Below are 19664 nucleotides of genomic sequence, written 5' to 3' on the forward strand. Positions count from 1 at the left end.
TACACTTAACCAGATCCCAAATCCTAATACTTTCAAAAATACATTATGCAACACCAGCTATTTGACAAAGCTAAAATCATTGGATCATAGACTTAAAGCTACAAAGGATCTCACAGGTCATCTACCTCAAACCTTTCATTTTTCATATGAAGAAACTGAGGTCAGAGAATTTGACTTGCCGAAGTTCATATAGACAGAAAATAAGAGAGCCTGAATTTGAACCAGGGACTCTGATGCCAAATTCAGTGTTCTTTCCACTAAATGAAAGATTGATCTCTTAAGCATGACATGTGAAGAACAGAGTTTATATCAAGTGTTCTTAACTTTCTTGTGTGTATGTCATGGACCCCTCCACCTTAGCAGTCTGCTCAAGTTTATCGACCCTTTCTCAAAATAATATTTTTAAATATATAAAACAAAATACCTAAGATTACAGAGGAAATCAAAGGTTAGTGAAATGTATAATTTCTGTGTAGTCTTTTCCTCATCCAAGTTTGGCAATCTCATGGCATTTATCCATAGACCCCTGAGATTTCTGTGGATCATGATCAAGAACCCCTGGGTGAGGATACATAGTGATATTTACAAGGAATAAGAAACAAATTAATCTTTTTTAAAAAATGGAACAGAAAGGCCTTTATCTTCCAGCCATCTCTGAAGTCAAAGGTAAAAATCTGCTTTGTTTAAACAACTAAAATGTTTATCCCCCTTAATGCTTACCCTATGAGGATCACAGAAGGCATCCGGAACTATGATATTACTAGAGTAGGATGTTCTAGTAGGAAACAAGGGACTGTTGGAAAAATAAGATGACAAATGGTGACTAGACAACAACAGATGTTTCCCCTCCAGCATAATGATAGAATGAAAATAACAGAGAGGTAGCATTCAGGAGAGAGCAAAGAAGAACAGTGGCAACCTCTTAGAAAGTAGCTCTAGATGAATGTCATGCGCTGCCAGTAGGGACATGATACATCAAAAATGAAGACAAAGATGAAGACATCTCATGTACTGTAGGTAAATGAAGACTTCAATCAATCTGCTTAGGGGACAGAACGCCAGGCAACTAGGAGGATAAAAATCACTGCAAGGATTGCTTAGGATAGAGAAAATTAGCATAATTGCTCAAATCAAGGAGAGAAGCTCTACTAAAGACTGGAACATTTCCGTTTCTGTATGCAAAGGTGATAATTATAGGGTCAGGGAAATACAAATCGAGGACTGTGCTGTCGGCAGCAGTAGAGCAATTAAATCCATGGAAGCAATTAATTTCAAAGAGCAATAAGATTAGGGATCTGACTTATAGTATTCTATGACTTTGGAGAAAAAAATAAAATGAGAGAGAAAGAGAAGGGGGGAGGGAGGGAGGGAGGGAGGGAGGGAGGGAGAGAGAGAGAGAGAGAGAGAGAGAGAGAGAGAGAGAGAGAGAGAGAGAGAGAGAGAGAGAGAGAGGAGACAAGACGAGATGAAACATGGAGAGAGGAAAGAAAGGAAGGATGGGGGGGAAGAGAGAAAGATTTAGTCTAAGAGTATTCAGGATAATGGGAGCATTTTTTAAAAATTACTGATAATATTCTACACTCCCTGACTTCCCTATTTCTGATGTGATCCTATCATTCTCCCAAGGACCCATTCTCAAAACCTCATTCAACTTCAGCTCTTCTATGTCTCTCAGCTCTGATACCCATTCAGTTGTCGAGCCTTATTTCTACCTCTCAAATATCTCAAATATCCATTTCCTCTTTTCTATTCATGCTATTCCCCCCCATCCTTATTCAAGCCTTCATTCCCTTTTATCTGGATTGCTATGATAGCGATCCACTCTTCTTCCCTGCCTCAAGTCTTTCTATTCCATCCTTCAGAATACTGTCAAAGATATGTCCCAAGGTCTACCTCTAATCACTTAATTTGCCTTCTCAAGAACTATCAGTGACTTCTCATTGCTTACAAAACACAGACTCCTTATCCTGGTATTCAAGGATGGCCACAATCTGGCTCTAACCAGCCTTTGTACACACCTTTTCAAGGATTCTCTAGCCAGCCAAATTGGACTATTGACAGTTCCCAGATCTCTTTCTGCCTTTTTCTATCTCCATGTATGTGTACCTTAAACATATCTCTACCTATCGAAATCCTTCCTTCATTAGCCACCTGCTTTGGTCCCTTATTTAGAAGTGATAACTTCTCCCTCTACACTGTCCTGGCTTTCTGTTTGACATGTGCACTTCTCATATTCTAAATTGTATCTTAATCATCTGTGAAACATGCCTTTACTTCATGGCTAGATTATAAAATTGAGATAGGGACAATGTAGCTTTATGTATTTGTGCCACCACAACTATCAAAGTGTAGTTCTTCCCAGATTGTAGACAAAATAAATGTTTGTTGAATTGATTTCAGTCTTCTCTATGATTCCTGACTTTGCTTACAAAAGGGAAAGAGAAAGGAGAGATAAAGTGACCATAACAACTTAACAAATATTGTTATAATAAGATTAGCAGTAGTAGTAGTAGTAACAAAAGCTAGCATTTATATAGCATATTAAGGTTTACAAAGTGCTTTCCAAATTCTGTTTCATTTTTATCCTCACAACAACTGAGAGTAAAATATTCTTGTGCCCATTTTACAAATGAAACTCAAAACAGTGATTCAAATCTTGGAGTCACAAGAATAGTAAGTGTCTGAAAAAGAATTTGAACTCATGTCTTCCTAACTCAGGGTAGCTAAGTGGTGCCATGGATGGAGTCAGGAATATCTGAATTCATATCCAGCCTCTGAAAAGTACTAGCTTTGTGACCCTGAACAAGTCACTTAATCCCTATTTGCCTCAGCTCCTCATTTGTAAAGAGAGATGCACTGGACATGGAAATGGCAAATCACTCCAGTATCTTTGCCAAACAAACAAAAAACCATGGCCACTATCCACAGGGTCATGTAGTCAGACATGACTGAATGACTGAAAAATAACAATTTCCTCCCTCCAGGTCTAACACTATACTTATTAAGCCACCTAGCCCCAAAATTTAGTAAATGCCTGCACTATGCTAGGGTCTCAACATACTAATAGGAAGAATAATTTCTTCCCTTTAGAAGTATATCATTTCATAGGGAAGAGAAGATTATTCTAAATTAGAATGATTTTTGGCAGTTATTTTTTTGTGGTTTCATAGCCTACTATTAACTACTGCCATTACCTAAGGGCAAAAGAACAACAAATGTAACAGCATCTCAACTACTAGAAATCCAAGTGTGAGAATGAGAATGGAAATAGAATGTCCAGGCAATGAGGACTAAGGCAGATTGGGAACATTACTAGGAAAGATATGGGAAGAAAAATCCTTCACTGGCAGTCTAGCTACTCAACAAGTAAGAGGAATTGAGAGTCAGCACTCTCACAATGAGTAGAAGTACAAAGTGTCCAGAAAATCATCTACTCTATAGTTTTAAATAATTCATGATCTCCAGTGCCTTAGAGACATCACCATCACCACCATCATCATCATCATCATCACTATGTTTATGAAGAACTACTAGCTAGAATCGTATCACAAAACACATACTTATATTTTATGAAGCCAGATAACAGTTTATTGCATAGATTATTAGTTAAAATGTCATTGAATCCAACACTGACCACTTCCAGATACAAGATATCATGGGTAGATAGAGTGCCATTCTCAGGCATGGTGATAAATTTCATTTTTCTCATGCTCAGGAAAGAATGATGATTAGATAACATATAATTGTCAGTGTGTTTCCAGTTGATTAACTTGTCTGGGCAGTGGACCTGACCAAAGGCTGAGTGACTTCATTTTGACCCAAGAAGAGCAATGATCATTGTCAAAGACATTACTCTTGAAAAAAGGCCTTTCACTTGTTTATTTATTGTCTGTCATTGGTGTGATGTCACTGCAAACTATTCATAAATCTCCAGTTTGTGCAAAGAGTTCAAATGCATATAATTTCCCCATTAATCCTCCTCCTCTTTTTCTTCTTTCCTGCCTGCTGAAAGCCATGTATATGAATCACTCCAATTATTATATGTGTGGGCCCACAGACTTCAGTGACATTTAAATTTCAAATTCTCCATTGTATTTCAGAGATTCCTCTGTGTCTGCTGAATAGTGCCACAGCAGAGTCTCTCCCTGGCTTTTTTTCATACCTAACAATTTTAAAAGGATGTTTTAACCACCTAACTGTGGCTTTAAAAACTTACTCTTTCCAACGGAGATACACATCCCATGCTATCCTTTGATATAGAACAAAGAACAAATACCAAAATAATTGAGAGCAGAAACAAAGAACTGCCATCAAAACAACGAAATTTCCACCTGTCAGGAGAATTGTTACAGTAAAATAAAAAGGCTCACTCAGAAGCACGTTGATATTTATGGTTTGCCTCTAACTTTGTTGGTCAACAAGAATGCTCTCAGTGATTGAGGATTTCCTTGTTTCATTGAAACTGAAAACATAATTTTGTATTGAGTAGATTGTCATAAATAATCACTAAGCAATAATATTTGCAAAGGAAACTGGGACTAGATTGCTACATGGTTATTTCAGTCTAACATATATTCTACTGGTATTATCTATTGGTTACAACTTGCTATTTTTAAATTTTCACTACAAAAGCAGATTTCTGCCCTTTTAGATTAAAAAATATTAAATTACCAGGAACAGCTAGGTGATGCAGTAGATAGAGCACCAGCTCTGGAATCAGGAAGACCTGAGTTCACATCTAGCTTCAGACACTTGACATTCACTAGCTATGTGACCCTAGACAAGTCATTTCATCCCAATTGCCTTTCCAAAAAAATAATAACAATAGAATAAAATTGTCTAAAGCAATTCAGATACAGTTCCAAAATCTACATATAGCTAATAAACTTCTGATGACAAAAACAGTAGTATGGTTATCAGATTGCTTAGAAATGAGTATTGTTCTTTCAATGTCTGCGTACTTTATACGCATCAAATAATTTGTAACAAGCACAAGTTGTAATAGAAAAAAATATTAGATCAGGGGCCAAAGGAACCTGCCATAAAATATTATAAAATATCACTGCGAGCAGCAAATAGAATACTTTTCTGACTCATATAGTAATTGTCATGTCTTTATGTTCTACTTTTCATATTAAAAAGAGATAGAGAAAGTTGTCCTAGACTAGAGGTGTGATTAGTATCAGATTCTCAACTAGATCTCTTTAGAAACTCCTAATCCAGAAAGCAGATTAATTCCTTTTTAGAAGGAACTGGGAATTATTTAAAAATTAGTTTTTACAACAGCTCTGCTCTCTGAACACAATTTAAGCCACCTCAATTTTTGGAAGAAAGTGGAAGAAATTGAATTGTAAAACAAAGAAGCTAAACTCTTGGATGTAACAGCAAATCAACAGCAAGGCTGAAGAATATACTATTAGAGGTTATCTGAAACAATAAGCTAACATCCTTTGGTACTTATGCTATGTTCAATAGAGTTAGAGTTAAATATCCATTTATTTGCAATCTTCTCAAAGAGCACCATCCGACTTTAAATGTTCACATCATGAAGATTAATCTGTTAAACAGAGGAAAACCTTTTGAAAAATTGATGAGGCATCTCATAGTGCTTCATAATGTGAAAAAATGAAATAAAATGAAGGTGTGCATCAAACAGATGTAATCCTAGATTTTGTTGATTTGGTTGCCTACTTTTCTGATACAGATTGTGCCCCATGCAGACCTTTTTTTCATGTGAGAACCTGCTTCTTGTTGTTTTAGTATTTCAAATGTGCTAATATACTACTTGGCCTTTCCATCTATTGTCAATCTCTGGCTGCATGACCATCCAACCTCATTTTCTGCTTACACATATCTCAGACAATGGATTTTATACCACTTCTTGAATATGAGTCATTATGGGTAGCATGGTCTGTTTCTGCTTATTGTACATCATTCCTTTACCCTTTCTTTGGATCATTTGTGATTTTAATTCTTTTGAGACTGTGGAATTTCAGGATTTGTAGCCATATACTATATCTGGGAGGATATTAGTGTTAAGGAGTCATCTTTTAATGACTTCTCTACATTTTAATATTCAGCAACAAATTTTGTCATGTAAGTGGCAATCACATTCCTCATTTGCTTGTGCAAAATGTTGTACACATTCGCTAAAGGGGAAGAGACATGATAATCAGAAGAATCGTTATGAGAATTTTATGACAAAGTGACTGAGTCTAAGGAAATGATAGGTCTTATTTTGTTTTGGTAGTCAGCAAACTATCATTTATTAAGCAGCTATAATGTGCCAGTCACTGTGCTAAGCCCTATGGATGCAAAGAAAGTGAAAAAAAAAAAACAGCCCATGCTCACAAGGACTCACAATCGAATGTGGGAGAGAATATGCTAATAACTGTTTACAAATAAGATGCATACAGTATAAATTGGGGGTCTTATCAAATGGAAGGCACTAAGATTAAGGAGGACTGGGAAAGGGTTATTGCAGAATGTGAGAATTTAGCTGAGGAAGAGCTGAAGGGAGCTAAGAGGTGGTGAGGAGGAGGAGGATTCCAGGCATGGGAGACATCCAGGGAAAAGGCACAGAATTGGGAATTGGATTGTTTTGGCTGCCAGGCTGCTCGGTGCATAGAGTACTAGACCTAGAGTTAGGAACAAGTACAGTATAAGAACAATGAAAAGATAGGAAGGGGCCAAGTAATGAAGGGTTTTAAAAGCCAAACAGAGGATTAATTTGTGTTGTATCCTGGACTTAATATTTAACAAACTGGACTTTATTTAGTGGGGGTGGGGTAATATGGTCATACTTTAGTTATTAGGAAGATCAATTTAACAACTAGGAGGAGGGTGGCTTAGAATGGAGATGGACTTGAGACAGGGACACCAGCCTACAAGTTATTGCTACAGTCCAGGTATGAGGAGATGAGAGCCCTTCCCAGGATGGTGATAGCATCAGAAGAGAGAAATGGGGTGTATCCAAGAGCTCTTCAGAAGGTAGAATCAAAAGGCCTTGACAATATATTAGATATGTGGGTGACAGAGAATGAGGAGATGAGAATGACACCTAGATTAAAAGCCTGGATAGCTGGAGGGATAGTGGTCCCCTTAGCAGGGACCTAGGGGAACCTAAGAAGGAGGGAGGATTTAGGAGGAAAAGTCATGAGCTCAGCTTTGGCCATGTTGAATTTAAGATTTCTATGGGACATTCAAGATATCTAGGCAAGATAATAGGCAGCTGCAGATATAAGACTAGAGATCAGGAGAGAGATTAGGGCTGGATGAACAGATCTGAGAATCATCTAGATAGAGATAACTTTTAAAATTTATTATTTACTTATTCTGAACATTTAAAAATTTTTGAGTGCCAAATTCACTCCCTCCCTCCAGCTACTCCCCCACCCATCGAGAAGGCAAGCAATATGATACCAATTCTACATGTAAAATCACGCAAAATATATTTCCATATTGGCCTAGATAGAAATAACAATTGAAACCTTGGGAGCATGCAATCACCAAGTGAAAAGGTATAGAGAAAGAAGAAAAGAGGGCCCAGGACAGATACATGGGGGACCCCCACAGTTAGTGGGCATGACTTAAAAGAAGATCCAGCAAAGGAAACAGATAAAGAAGGTTTAACCCAATAGGGGGAAAACCAGGAGAAATCAGTGTCACAAAAACCTAGTGAGAAGAGGGTACCAGGAGAGAAGGGTGATCAACAGTGCCTGAGGTTGCATAGACATCAAGAAAGATGAGGACTGGGAAAAAAGCCAGTGGATTTGGCAATTGAAAGATTATTAGTAAGTTTGGAGAGAGTAATTTTGGTTGAATGATGAGGACAGAAGCCAGACTACAAAGACTTAAGAAAGTGAGTAGATAAGAAATGGAAGCATCTATTGAAGGTGGCCTTCTCAAGGAGTTTAAGTCACAAAAGGGAAGAGAGATATAGAAAAGTAGTGAATAGGGATGGACAGGGTCTCAAAGGAAATCAAAGCTGTCAAATCATTTATTTTCTTTCCTAAGGAGAACCTGAGGATCTTTCCATTTTGCTCCAAAATAATGGTGTTTTCTTGTTTAGTTTATATTGAGGCCTATATAAATATGATTCACTTCTCCCAGGAGAGAATGAGCTCAAAATTTAATAATCTTATATTTTCTTTATTCTACATATATTCTCTTTAGATTTACATATGTACATGTTTATTCTCCTAACAGAATAAGCCTCTTGAGAGCAGGGATCATTTCAGAGTTTGTTTTTTTTTGGTCTTTGTATCCTCAATGACTGGCAAAGTACCTGGCACATAGTAGGCGCTTTAAAAATGCTTATTGATAGATTGATGCACAATCTTTGGAAAGAGACATACAATAGAATTATTTTAACAGTTAAGCAGATTTAGGATCTCATCAATGCTAGTACTCCTACCAGTGATGCAGATCACAATCCATCCATGGCTGCCTACCTCATGCATCTCACAGCGGGAGTTATGTAACAAAATGGGGAATTTCTTGTGGGCCACTTGATATTATGTAGTATATTAACAGAGTGAATTAGCTAACCAAAGGTTATCCCTCACTCTCACTATATAACTGACCCAGATTTTTTTCTAGCAATGCGTCTCTCATAATGCCATTCACAACACTTCTGCACAGTTATTTGTTTGTACTGTATTACAGGCTGCTCTTAGGTAATATATGCTTATTCCTTGTTCTTTGGGTGACCCTCACCTTCAGTATTTGGTATTCCGTAGTCATAGGCATCAAGCATCACCAGTAGGAGACTGTTGCTAAAAAGATGGACCTTTACTTCAGAGAGAAATTCAAGATCATTAAGCACATTTAACAATTTCCCAAAGGCAACCCAGTCCATTCTCCTCCTGTTTAGCTCTAAGGCCATCTCACTGTCTGTTTGTAATGTCTTTCCAAGACACACATGTGTGTATATAACTACCCATAGACACAGATGTATGTACAATGTTGTCTATTCAACTCTATAGCATAATCTAGAAGATAACCATTCTTTACTTATTTTTTAATGTGCCACTACTTAGGCCAAATGCTTTTGAGTAATTTTGAATCCCATTTAGGAGACTGCAGTGTTCTAGGACTTTGTCCATTCAGCTCACTGTCTTCACCAAATAGGAACATCTGAAAGACCTCACTTTTTCATAGGGAACATCTTTGCCATTTGGTTTCTGTGCTAGCCAGCCTCCATTATGGTGGAGACTATCTTTGTTGAGGGTAAGTCTACTCACTTTATGCTGAAGAGGACACTTGAACTTTAGTCCTCTTGGACTCAGAGAGCCCAGCACTCTATTTGGCCCCTCCCTGTTGCCACAATCATACTTCCTATTCATTGACAATAGAAAATCTTCATTAGCAAAATCTCTGGGTGTAGCAATTATTGAGAAGGTGCATACCACAATCAGTAAAAATCATTTTAATGAGCAGTTTTATGAGGAGCAGTGGTAAAAAGTGCAGGCAATTTTCATATATCAAACTAGAAGTTCACTAACCTGTACAATCAAGGAATCCTAGGGGGGGCAGCATGTCAGTTAACTCATTTGTCTCAGTTTCCTCAGCTACAAAATGATAATAATAGTACCTACCTCACAAGACTGTTGTGAGGATCAAATGATAATATTTGTAAAGCACTTAGCACAGTGCCTGGCACATAGTAGTCATCCCTTGATAAAAGGTTGTTTCCCTACCCCACTTCCGTCTTTCTCTGTGTAGAGCTGAAGATAAACATATAATAACCTCACAATTCTCTCCATCCATCCCCGAGAAGAGGCTGCATGGTTTAGGGGGGAGATTGGAAAAAGGAAGACTTTGGTTCAGATCCCAACTCTGAGACTTACTAACTGTGTGGTCCCTGGGTGTGTTAATGACCTTCTGGGTGTGTCAGGAAATCTAGGGTTTATTTAGTAACACTACTATATAAAGATGCTGTCTGGGTCAGTGAAGGAAGTTCTGATACTGAGAATGTCCTATACTTATGAAAAAAACAGCATATTAAAGCTTGCAGAAAGCTGTACATGTCTTATAACAATGATGATGATAACGATGGCTAACATTTATATAGTGCTGATTACGTGCCAGGCCCCAAGCTAAATGCTTTACAACTTTTCTCTCATTTGATCCTCAAAACAACCCAGGGGAGTAAGTGCTATCATCCATATTTTACAGTTGAGGAAACTTAGACAAGCAAAGGTTAAGTGACTTGCCCCAGGTCACACAGCTAGTAAGTGTCATGCTCAGATATACACAATAACCTTATGAGAAAGGTACTACAGACAATCCCCTTATTGTAGGTGGAATAGAAATGGAGACCACTAAATGATACATAGAGATCCCTGTAGCTGCATACTGACTTATAAAACCTATTGTATCTTTAGTTATTTTGTTAAACATTTCCCAATTATATTTTAATCTGCTTCAGAGGGCACTCGGGAGTATTGACACTTCTATGTAGATGAATAAACCAAGGCTCAGAGACCTGGTTACCCAGATAATAAGTGGGGGCCATCTTCAGTCATCCTGATCTATAGACCACTGGATCCAGATGTCTCTGGAGGAGAAAGTGAGGCTGGTGACTTTGCACAGCCCTCCCTCACTTAAATTCAACTGAAAGTCATGGCATCACCTCGCTGATGTCATATTCCTCTTCAAGAACTAAGGACAAACAACAACAGCTAATAAGTATTAGAGGCAGAATTCAATCAAAGGTGTCCCTGACTTCAAATACAATGTTGTGTTTGTTAGATCATGCTGCTCATTGTTTGAATATTCATGTTGTTCATGGCATTCTCAGACTTGTAGTTGACTATGCTTGCCCATCGAGTCATTTCACTGTATTACAGTTGCCAGACCATGCTGGTGATGTCATTGTAACAAGAAAGTTTTTTTTCTTTTTGTTTTATTACACTCAGTGACCACAGTCTGAAGATAGACTACTCACATCATTTAGAAGGGGGGGTATCATAATTAAAACTGTACCACTCATTTCAAATGTCAAAGTACCCCAAGGTTGTAGGCTGTCTATGTGAAAGAGCTTCATATAGCAGGGCAGAAGGAGACACCAATGGCGGAAATCCTCCCAAATCCAGAAAGCAGCTAAGACCCAGGCTTTAAAGTTAGACTTTTAAAAAATTATACTACACATATATCTTCCTAGTGCCAAGGTTAGGAACAGCTAAGTGGCACAGTGCATAGAGCAGAAGGGGGGAATCTGCAGCCTTGAGGCTACATGTGGCCCTCTAGTTCCTCAAGTGCATCTCTGTGACTGAATCCAAACTTGGATTGGCACCTGAGGACCTAGAGAGCCACATGTGGCCTCAAGACCATAGGTTCTTCACTTCTGGGACAGAGTTTCAGACCCAGAGTCAGGAAGACTCATTTTCCTCAGTTCAAAAATGGCGCTTACTATCTATATGACCTTGGACAAGTCACTTAATGCTGTTTGCTACAGTTTTCTCATCATAAAATGAGCTAAAGAAGGAAACGGCAAACCACTACAGTACCTTTGCCAAGAAAACCCCAAATAGGGTCATGAAGAGTCAGACATGCCTGACAGACAACTAAAAGTGTCAACATATTTCCCCAAATTCCTATTCTTACAAGAGTGAAAATTTTCTACAAGACGTTCATGATTCAGTGATACAGTAACCTGTTTAATAGCTACTGAAGACATTATGCTACATTTGTAAAAATTTGGATAGTCTTGGTTTCATTGTCCTTGGCTGTAAACTTAGGTGACAGGTTTTTTCCTTCATGAAATAGACCACATAGCAGTGAATCCTTTGCTGTATATCTGTTACTTATTGTTCATATTTCTTGCTTCTGCTTCAGAGGTTGCTAGGAGGAATATGTCTCAGGATTTTTTGCTGCTTTGTCTCAGACATAAGCAAATGGCTGAAAGGGCATACTACAAAGGTCTCTGAAATTAAGGGCACAGTGCCCTTTCCACAGTGTTTAGCACCTGGAAGGTGAGAGTCTTCAAAAATGTACTTTCTTCATGAAATACAGCTCTCATGGGTTACAAAGTGCTAGAAGGAGAAACATAGATCTTTTTTCCCTTTACCAGCTGGGTATATAATACCTAAAATTGTAGATTGAAATGCCATGGAAAAACATATTATAAATACTCTGATCAGCATGCAAAATAGTATTAAGAAATATAAGTTGTTGTTCACTCATATCCAATTCTTTGTGACCCCATTTAGGTTTTTCTTGGCAAAGATATTAGAATGGTTTTGCCATTTCCTTCTGCAGTGCATCTTAAAGATGAGGAAACTGAGGCAAATAGGTTTGAGAGACTTGTTCAGTGTCACATATTGAGTGTCTGAGGCTGGATTTGAACTTGAGTCTTCCTAACTCTAGGCCCAGTCCTCTATCCACTGCACTGCCTTGCTGCCCCTAACTACCCAAAAGGTAGTTTCCCTAATGTTCCTATGACAATAAAAAACCAAAATCAGTAAATCATCCTAAGATGAGAATACTAGAACCTAGCACCTCACCATGTAAGGAAGAGTAAGAGGTGTGAGTAAACTAAAAACAAATATAAGAAATATAAAAAGTATATGTCAACTTTTGCTGGCTACAGACATCTTTACACATGTTTATACAAAAAGGGTAATTAGGTATATCATATTACTTGTGAAATTTTAATAGCCTTAATAAGTTAGTAATTTATTGATTTGAATTATTACAGCTTGATTTTATTCATAGGCATTTAATATTAAAACAGTGGGTCCAATTCAGTTTAATTACATTCTTGTTGGTATAATATATAACTAAAATCTGGGCAACCTGGGCTTTGTCAACCATTGGATTTTCTTTCCTGAGTTAGTCACCTTATACAACTTTAGCTCTCATACTTGAAATGAATTTCCATGTTCTTTCAGGGTTGAATGTAACAACTGTGAGATTGGAGAACAGTGTGGTGTAATTATGCATGGCAACGCTGTGACGTTCTGTGAACCATATGGTCCAAGAGAACTGGTAAGGGCATGTTTCTTGCTGACATGATTCTAAATGCATAAGACTTTTGGAAAATCTTTTTTGTTTGAGTCTTGGGTATTTTTAACCAATGAAAGGTTTTATTATCCTATTTAAGCTTACTAAGATGTTATATTATTGTTTATAGTGTTAACAGCTAGCCATATTTCTAAGAAGGGGGGAGGTGTTTCAAAGGTAAAAAGAAAAAAAATCATAATAATAAAAAACTGGCAAAGCCTCAAATGAATCTATATAGTGCTGTTATTAGATCACTAAGTAACATTTCAGTTAATTATTTTTTTTAATTCCCAGGCTAAGCATAGTTTGTATATGTTTTTTTCAAAATGCTTATATGAAAAGAGAAGTATTTGTATGAAAAATTTTTTACTTTGAAATTTCCGCTACATTTTCTAAGCATACCAGACATGTTTGATAAATGATATTCTCTAATTGTTCTGAAATTTTTGGCTCATATGATGTATGTTAAGTGCTTTAAAAAAAACCTTAAAGTGTTGTATAAATAACTTTCCATTATGATTATTGATAGTTATCATTGTGAATTGTAATGGCCAAGAAAAAACACTTAAAAACAAATGAACCGATTTTAAAATTTTTTTGTTTAGAATGATTTATTTCAAATTCTCAAAAGGTGGGTTACATTTCCTTGACTTTCCTACCGGAAGATGAATGTCTTGGGCTATTTTGACTTACAAAATAAAACGAAAAATTTTGGATCATAAGGAGAGACTATATGATTTTATATAACCACTAGCCATCAGTATGTGGTTAATTATCTTTTGTTTTGCTTGGCTCAAGTTTACAAACATTGAAACTCATTTTTATAGAACTGAGGTCACACAAGCTTGTATTATTTATTGTCTCCTCTGCTGCCCTTTTTTTGATGACAATCTGCTTATGTATACTTTTGTTCTTACTTGATATTCATTCTTTATGTTTCACACATCTTTCTTATTCTGTCATCTTTTGTAGAAGGTTTGGGGAATATTTTGTTGCTTTTTTCCCTTTTACTACTGCAAACCCACGCATCCTATTTCAACATCATTAATTTAATAGGTTCCTAAAAGACTGTGTTCTGTGTTTTTTTTTAAAGAAAGAAAAATGCTCTGGCAATTAAAAGAAGATTTAGTTATCAAGAAGTGATAGCCAATTAATTTTATGTAACGTGGTTCTTTTTCATACTGCATGAGTACCTCTTTCATTGCAATAGATACATTTAATTTATTGAAGAGAGGATCCTCAAAACATTGATAAATTGAGGAGTTTCTTGTTGAAATTGGAGCTCATACAACAGAATTAATTGGATGCAAATTAAAATAATAGGTGCTCATAACTCAAGTCTGGGAAGGTGCTGTATTATTCCCCAAGATGGATGTGACACCAGGACTGCAGCTCTTCTTAAAGAAGCCCCTAAATCAAAGTTTTGCTAGTAGTTTTTAAATAGTGTGTATCACTCTTGACTTTTCCCACTAAGAACTAAATTATTTATAAATCTTTAGGGGAAAAAAAGTCAGTCTCTCCACAAAGACAATTTGAACAGAGAATCATTTCCTGTTGTAAGTGACTTAGTTTCAGTAGTACTTTTGGAAATGCTTGTCAAATTGTACTTTTCCATCAGTCAACAGGAAACAAAACATTACTCCAAAAAGAGCCCTTAAACTCATAATCATCTAACATAAGACCTAAGCTATTTATTTTTTCTGACTATTCAGATTTTCTGTTTAGGGTTAGCTTACCTAATCGGCCTATTTGATTTGTGTAACGTTATTAGTATGGTTGATTAAATACTTAATCAAAAAAGTTCATTACATTTTTAAGGAATGTTTCCAAAGGTGAGAATTTATGCATAGGATCATCTTCTCATGCTAGGAATTTTCCTAGGAAGCTTTTATATCATTTGAACCAGAGTGAAATATTACAGACAGTTTAAGAATCATGCTTATATTCTAGGCAGCAAATAATCCCTTTTCCTTAGTGACATTTTTCCCAATAAGATTGGATTCAAGTCTGTAATATTGTGACTGAAGTTCTAAATATATTCTGGGAATTCATGTACATGAAAATATAAAGGGAAACCTTCATATTTACTTACTGCTAGGAATCTGTGCCATTTTCTTGTTTTTGCTAATGGCTGCTACTGTGTTGGTTTCATAGCTGAATACTGCATTCCTATAATCTAATTTTTATCCTTTCTTGTTATTATATGATAACTAAACCAATAGTTAAAAACTGAAAAATCCACAAAAGCTACTAGGTTGCCATCGTATAGAACATATTTTGTTTTACTACTTTCAAAAATGGTTGTTTTAACTATATACAATTAAGACAGTTTGTTTGGGGAAACTTTGGGTGAACATAACCATAAGTGTCAGAAATATCCCATCCAACCTGAACCTGCTACCACTTGACAAGATAAGAATGGATCCACTGAATGCCAAAATTGGTTATTTTGAACATATATATATATATATATACACATATATATAACATTTTAATATATCTCATTATTGGTAATAATAGCAATTCTTGCTAAAGGGATCATCAAATTAGCCACCAACATGGCAACCATAGAGTCAAAGGCTTGACCTGCAAAATGACAAAATAGCAGCTCTCTTTGGTCAGTGAAGTCAATTAGTTCATTCAATGAAGTAGAAAAACCATAGTCGGACCAATTGCCTGCCATCATATGTAAGGAGCCCAGATAATATTTTAACATTTACACAGCATAGTGTCACATATCTAGAGCTAGAATAGACTTTTAAAGAGACCATCTGATCCAACTCCCTTATTTTACATATGAGGAAATTGAAGTGTGACCTGAGATGTTAATAAGTCAGAGCCAGGATTTGCTTTCTACTAAGTGACATCCTTACATTTAGGACAGATGCAATAGCACTTTATTGCTCTGTGCTTTTGTCCTTTTTAGTAGTGTAAAATAAAGGAAAATCTTTTTGCTCTTTAATCTATTTACTCTTATCATATGGAGAGAAATGACCTGCAGGAGTTGGGTGTGAACCAAAATATTATTTACCAAGGGATACTGTGATACTTTGGGAAATTTATTCTGCTATATAGATGGATTCAGGCTATGGAAGACTCACACCCAATAAAAATTGGGCTGGGGAACAAAGGAGCATGAAAAATGACATTGAATAGGGTACAAACATCTTTCTACACATGCTTCTCCAAGGGTTAATGGCCTGACCATGAGCAATAAATTCTTCAGATTCAGACATCTATAAATCTTCATGTTTTACATGCTTCAGTCTACTCAGGATATTAAAGCTCAGGCATTTTGTAGCAAAGACCTCTATGTAAATTGTTCTTAGCTTATACATACATATATATATATATGTATATATATATGTGTGTGTGTATATATGTATATACACATATATATGTGTGTGTATATGTATATATATATGTGTGTGTGTGTAAATATATATATATATATATATATTATTGATCAAAATTCCTTTTAAGAGGCCCTTTAGTTGCCATGCTGTCAGAATTAAAGAACTACTAATTTTTCAGGGTAAAATTCTATCTATGTTTTAGGTATAGGTGAACATTTATAATTGCCAATTTCAAATGTAATTGGTTATCTGAATACAAATTATATAGTTCATGGGTAAAGCATGCCCCATGTTTCTGCTATTTTTTTCTTTATTTCCCCTAATTCTCCCATTTGATAATTATTTCAGAATGCTGAATGGGAAAAGAGAAGTGAAAGGAAAATAAATTATCTCACAGCTCCTTAGTCACAGTAGTATCGGGGGGAAAAGGTGTTGACCAATCAATAGTCATCAGTCTTTGATTATCTGTGGTATTCTGTTCTCCATGCTGTGTACATATAATTTAGGAGTCAGCAGTGTGACTTCATAAGCAGGGGCTACTGCTGAGGAGTTGGAATCATGAGTGACACAATGCCATGTGTGTTTGTGAACCTCTATGTTCTTTTTTGCCTTTGTTGATAGTTGCCAGGGTGATCATCCTATAAACTTCCATTGTATTTAATGACACAAAAATAATAATCACACTTTGCATTTATCTTCACTTCAAAGAACTTATATTCCAAAGACTTTTAAAAAAATTCTTACACTTTTTCAGGCTTAAGGAATAGGAAGGAAAACTTGCTGGTATCCATTTACTTCATATATTCTTCAGTACATTCGAAGACTTCCTTGGTGTATATCCTTCCTTTACCCACAAAGATTGCAACCTCTTTTTGCTTAGATAGTGAGGCAGACAGCTGAAAAACAAATTGATCACCCAGCAACCAGTCTTGCGACAGCCAGTATTTATATACTGCCTCATGTTTTACAAAATGTTTTCAATGTTATTCCACATCCCCTCACAACAGGCCTGAGAGGTAGTTGCTGTTATTTGCCCCATTGTTCAGATAAGGAAGCTGAGAGGCTTGAGGGAGTTGAAGTGTAATTCTAAGGGTCATAAACTAGTAAGTTTCTGAGAGAAGATTTGAACCTAGGTCTTCCTGACTCTGTTAATGCCACCAAGCAATGAGCCTAGTGTAGCTGGGCCTGTCTTCAGACAACTCTCCAATTCCTGATTCCTTTCCACCATAGAAGGAATTGTCAGAGCTTCTGTTTTACTGGCAGAACCTCCAGAAACCTAGGTCAGCACCCTACCATGACAAGGCATCAGAGCAGGACATTAGTGGGAGAAGGTAACACACTCACAATGTGTAGAAATCATCAGAATCCCCTATCATCTATGGTTTTTCTGTTAGCAATGATCTTCTTTATGCTTTAAGACCAAGCATTTACCATAAAATATGTTGCAATTAGAAATGTTCATTTAAAACCTTTAAAATGTTCATGGCACAGATAATGTGGAATGAATGAATTGTAGCAATTTTTGTACCATTTGCAGTATTCATGTAGTTATAGTAATGATCAAAATCTTGATAATTTTGAGCAAAATATGATGATGTGATTCTTCTCAAAGAAGAAGAGTTCTGGGTCATGTTAGCCACTCGTGATCTATTGACTATTGTCATATACAGTTTATGATCTGTTTTTATTATGATTAGAAGAACCTAAGTGACATACAGGGTGTCCCAAAATTCTTGGTGCAGTTTTAAGCTCGAAAGCACTCTGAAAAGTAAGAATTTTATGACATTAAAAATTATAGAATAACCTCTGCAAGCCTTTTGAAACAAGTTAGCATCTCATCAGCATGGGATGGTGTTACTTATTCTTTCATGAAGTTGGGGAGAACTAAAGATATTTTGAGTACATTTATAGGTGTTTTATAAACAAAAAAAAATATTCGTCCTATGCCCCAATATTCTGCCTGGGTTCATTGACATCATTTTCTACATATGGTCATTTTTGCATCATTCTCCCTTACTACCCAATAAGTTTCACTGGTGCCATTTCAGGCAACAAGGGACCTGAGAAATTGACTACTGTTCAGTGTTCCTATAGCTAGCTATGTTTCTCCTAGGGTATCATGGAATAGCTCTATCTTCCTAAGCCTAGACATAAACAAGTTTGAAAGAAAAAAGCAAAGAAACAGATGGTGAGAGAAAAATGACTAAATGTGAATCTATTACTTCTTTCTCTCCATATTCTTCTCTGTTTCTTTTCTCATTGCTTTCTTTTTTCTCTCACTCATTTTTTTCCTCTCTTTCTCTGTGTCCTTTTCTATTTATCTCTAATCTCCATATGTTCTTCTCTCTAGACCACTGCTGGCCTTAATACAACAACAGCTTCTGTCCTTCAGTTTTCTATAGGTAAGTACTTATGCCAATTTAGCTTTTGAAACCATGTTTTTTTAACCTATTGATCATAATAGAGACCGTGAATAATAGTAGAAGTAGTTGTTGTTTGTCTTTCATTTCTGAAGAGGACCAATGAAAATTACAAAGGTGATGTTGAAGCATAAGCAGTGAAACTTTATTAAAGTCAAATTATGAGTATTTATTATAATCTGACATTCATTAGTGGAAGCTGAGTAAAAGAATGGTGCAGATAATCTAAAGTACCACGTAATCTGAATGCACTTTCCAATTTTTTTTGTCAACTGAAACATGATTACCTTCCTGGCTGTTTTGTTTAGGCTAATATTTAATTGTGTTACATTCCTTAAGTCTACAGTTACAAAGACTGGGGAAGAGAGATGCTAGGAGGTAGAGAAAAGACAATTTACATTTACTTTGTAGACATAATTAACAAAGCATATAATTCACCTATGGTTAATTAAGCAATGACTATATTATAGTATTTCATGTGATTATTTGATGAAATTTTGTGAAAAATGCTTCCTTGATTGATTTAGAAACTCTTGCATGAACTATAAGAAATCATTTTAGAAATTATTTTCAAAGTAACTTAATTATTTCTTTTCTTTGGCTCATCTTTTCTATTAGTAGTCAAATTCATTATTACTTATTGCTTGAATTTATTTTAAAATTAATTTTGATAGCTTTTATTTGTGTATCACTTAAATTTCCCCCTGTATCCTTCCTCTTCCCCCCTCCCAGAGAGCAATCACTTCTAAGAAATAATTTTTATGTAAAATAGGAAAAGAAAAAAATGAGTAAAACCCATCAATATAATGGGAAAAAACTGACTACAGTCTTCTCTAGTTCTGGAACCCTAGTTCCTATCCCCTAGCAAAGGAGCAAGGGG

The 19664-nt window shown here is 36.1% G+C and overlaps 1 protein-coding gene across 2 annotated transcripts in view; it reads left to right on the forward strand.

The window, feature by feature from the left end:
* Positions 1-19664, forward strand: part of RELN (reelin) — a 560642-nt gene that overhangs the window by 243201 nt on the left and 297777 nt on the right. For both annotated transcript variants that reach the window (XM_036762107.1, XM_036762108.1), the window contains exons 7-8: positions 12897-12993; positions 18715-18766. In XM_036762107.1, coding sequence (XP_036618002.1) covers positions 12897-12993; positions 18715-18766 — 149 coding nt within the window. The remainder of the gene's footprint in view (positions 1-12896; positions 12994-18714; positions 18767-19664) is intronic.

This window comes from Trichosurus vulpecula, chromosome 5, assembly GCF_011100635.1.
Source record: "Trichosurus vulpecula isolate mTriVul1 chromosome 5, mTriVul1.pri, whole genome shotgun sequence".
Taxonomy (NCBI): Eukaryota; Metazoa; Chordata; class Mammalia; order Diprotodontia; family Phalangeridae; genus Trichosurus; species Trichosurus vulpecula.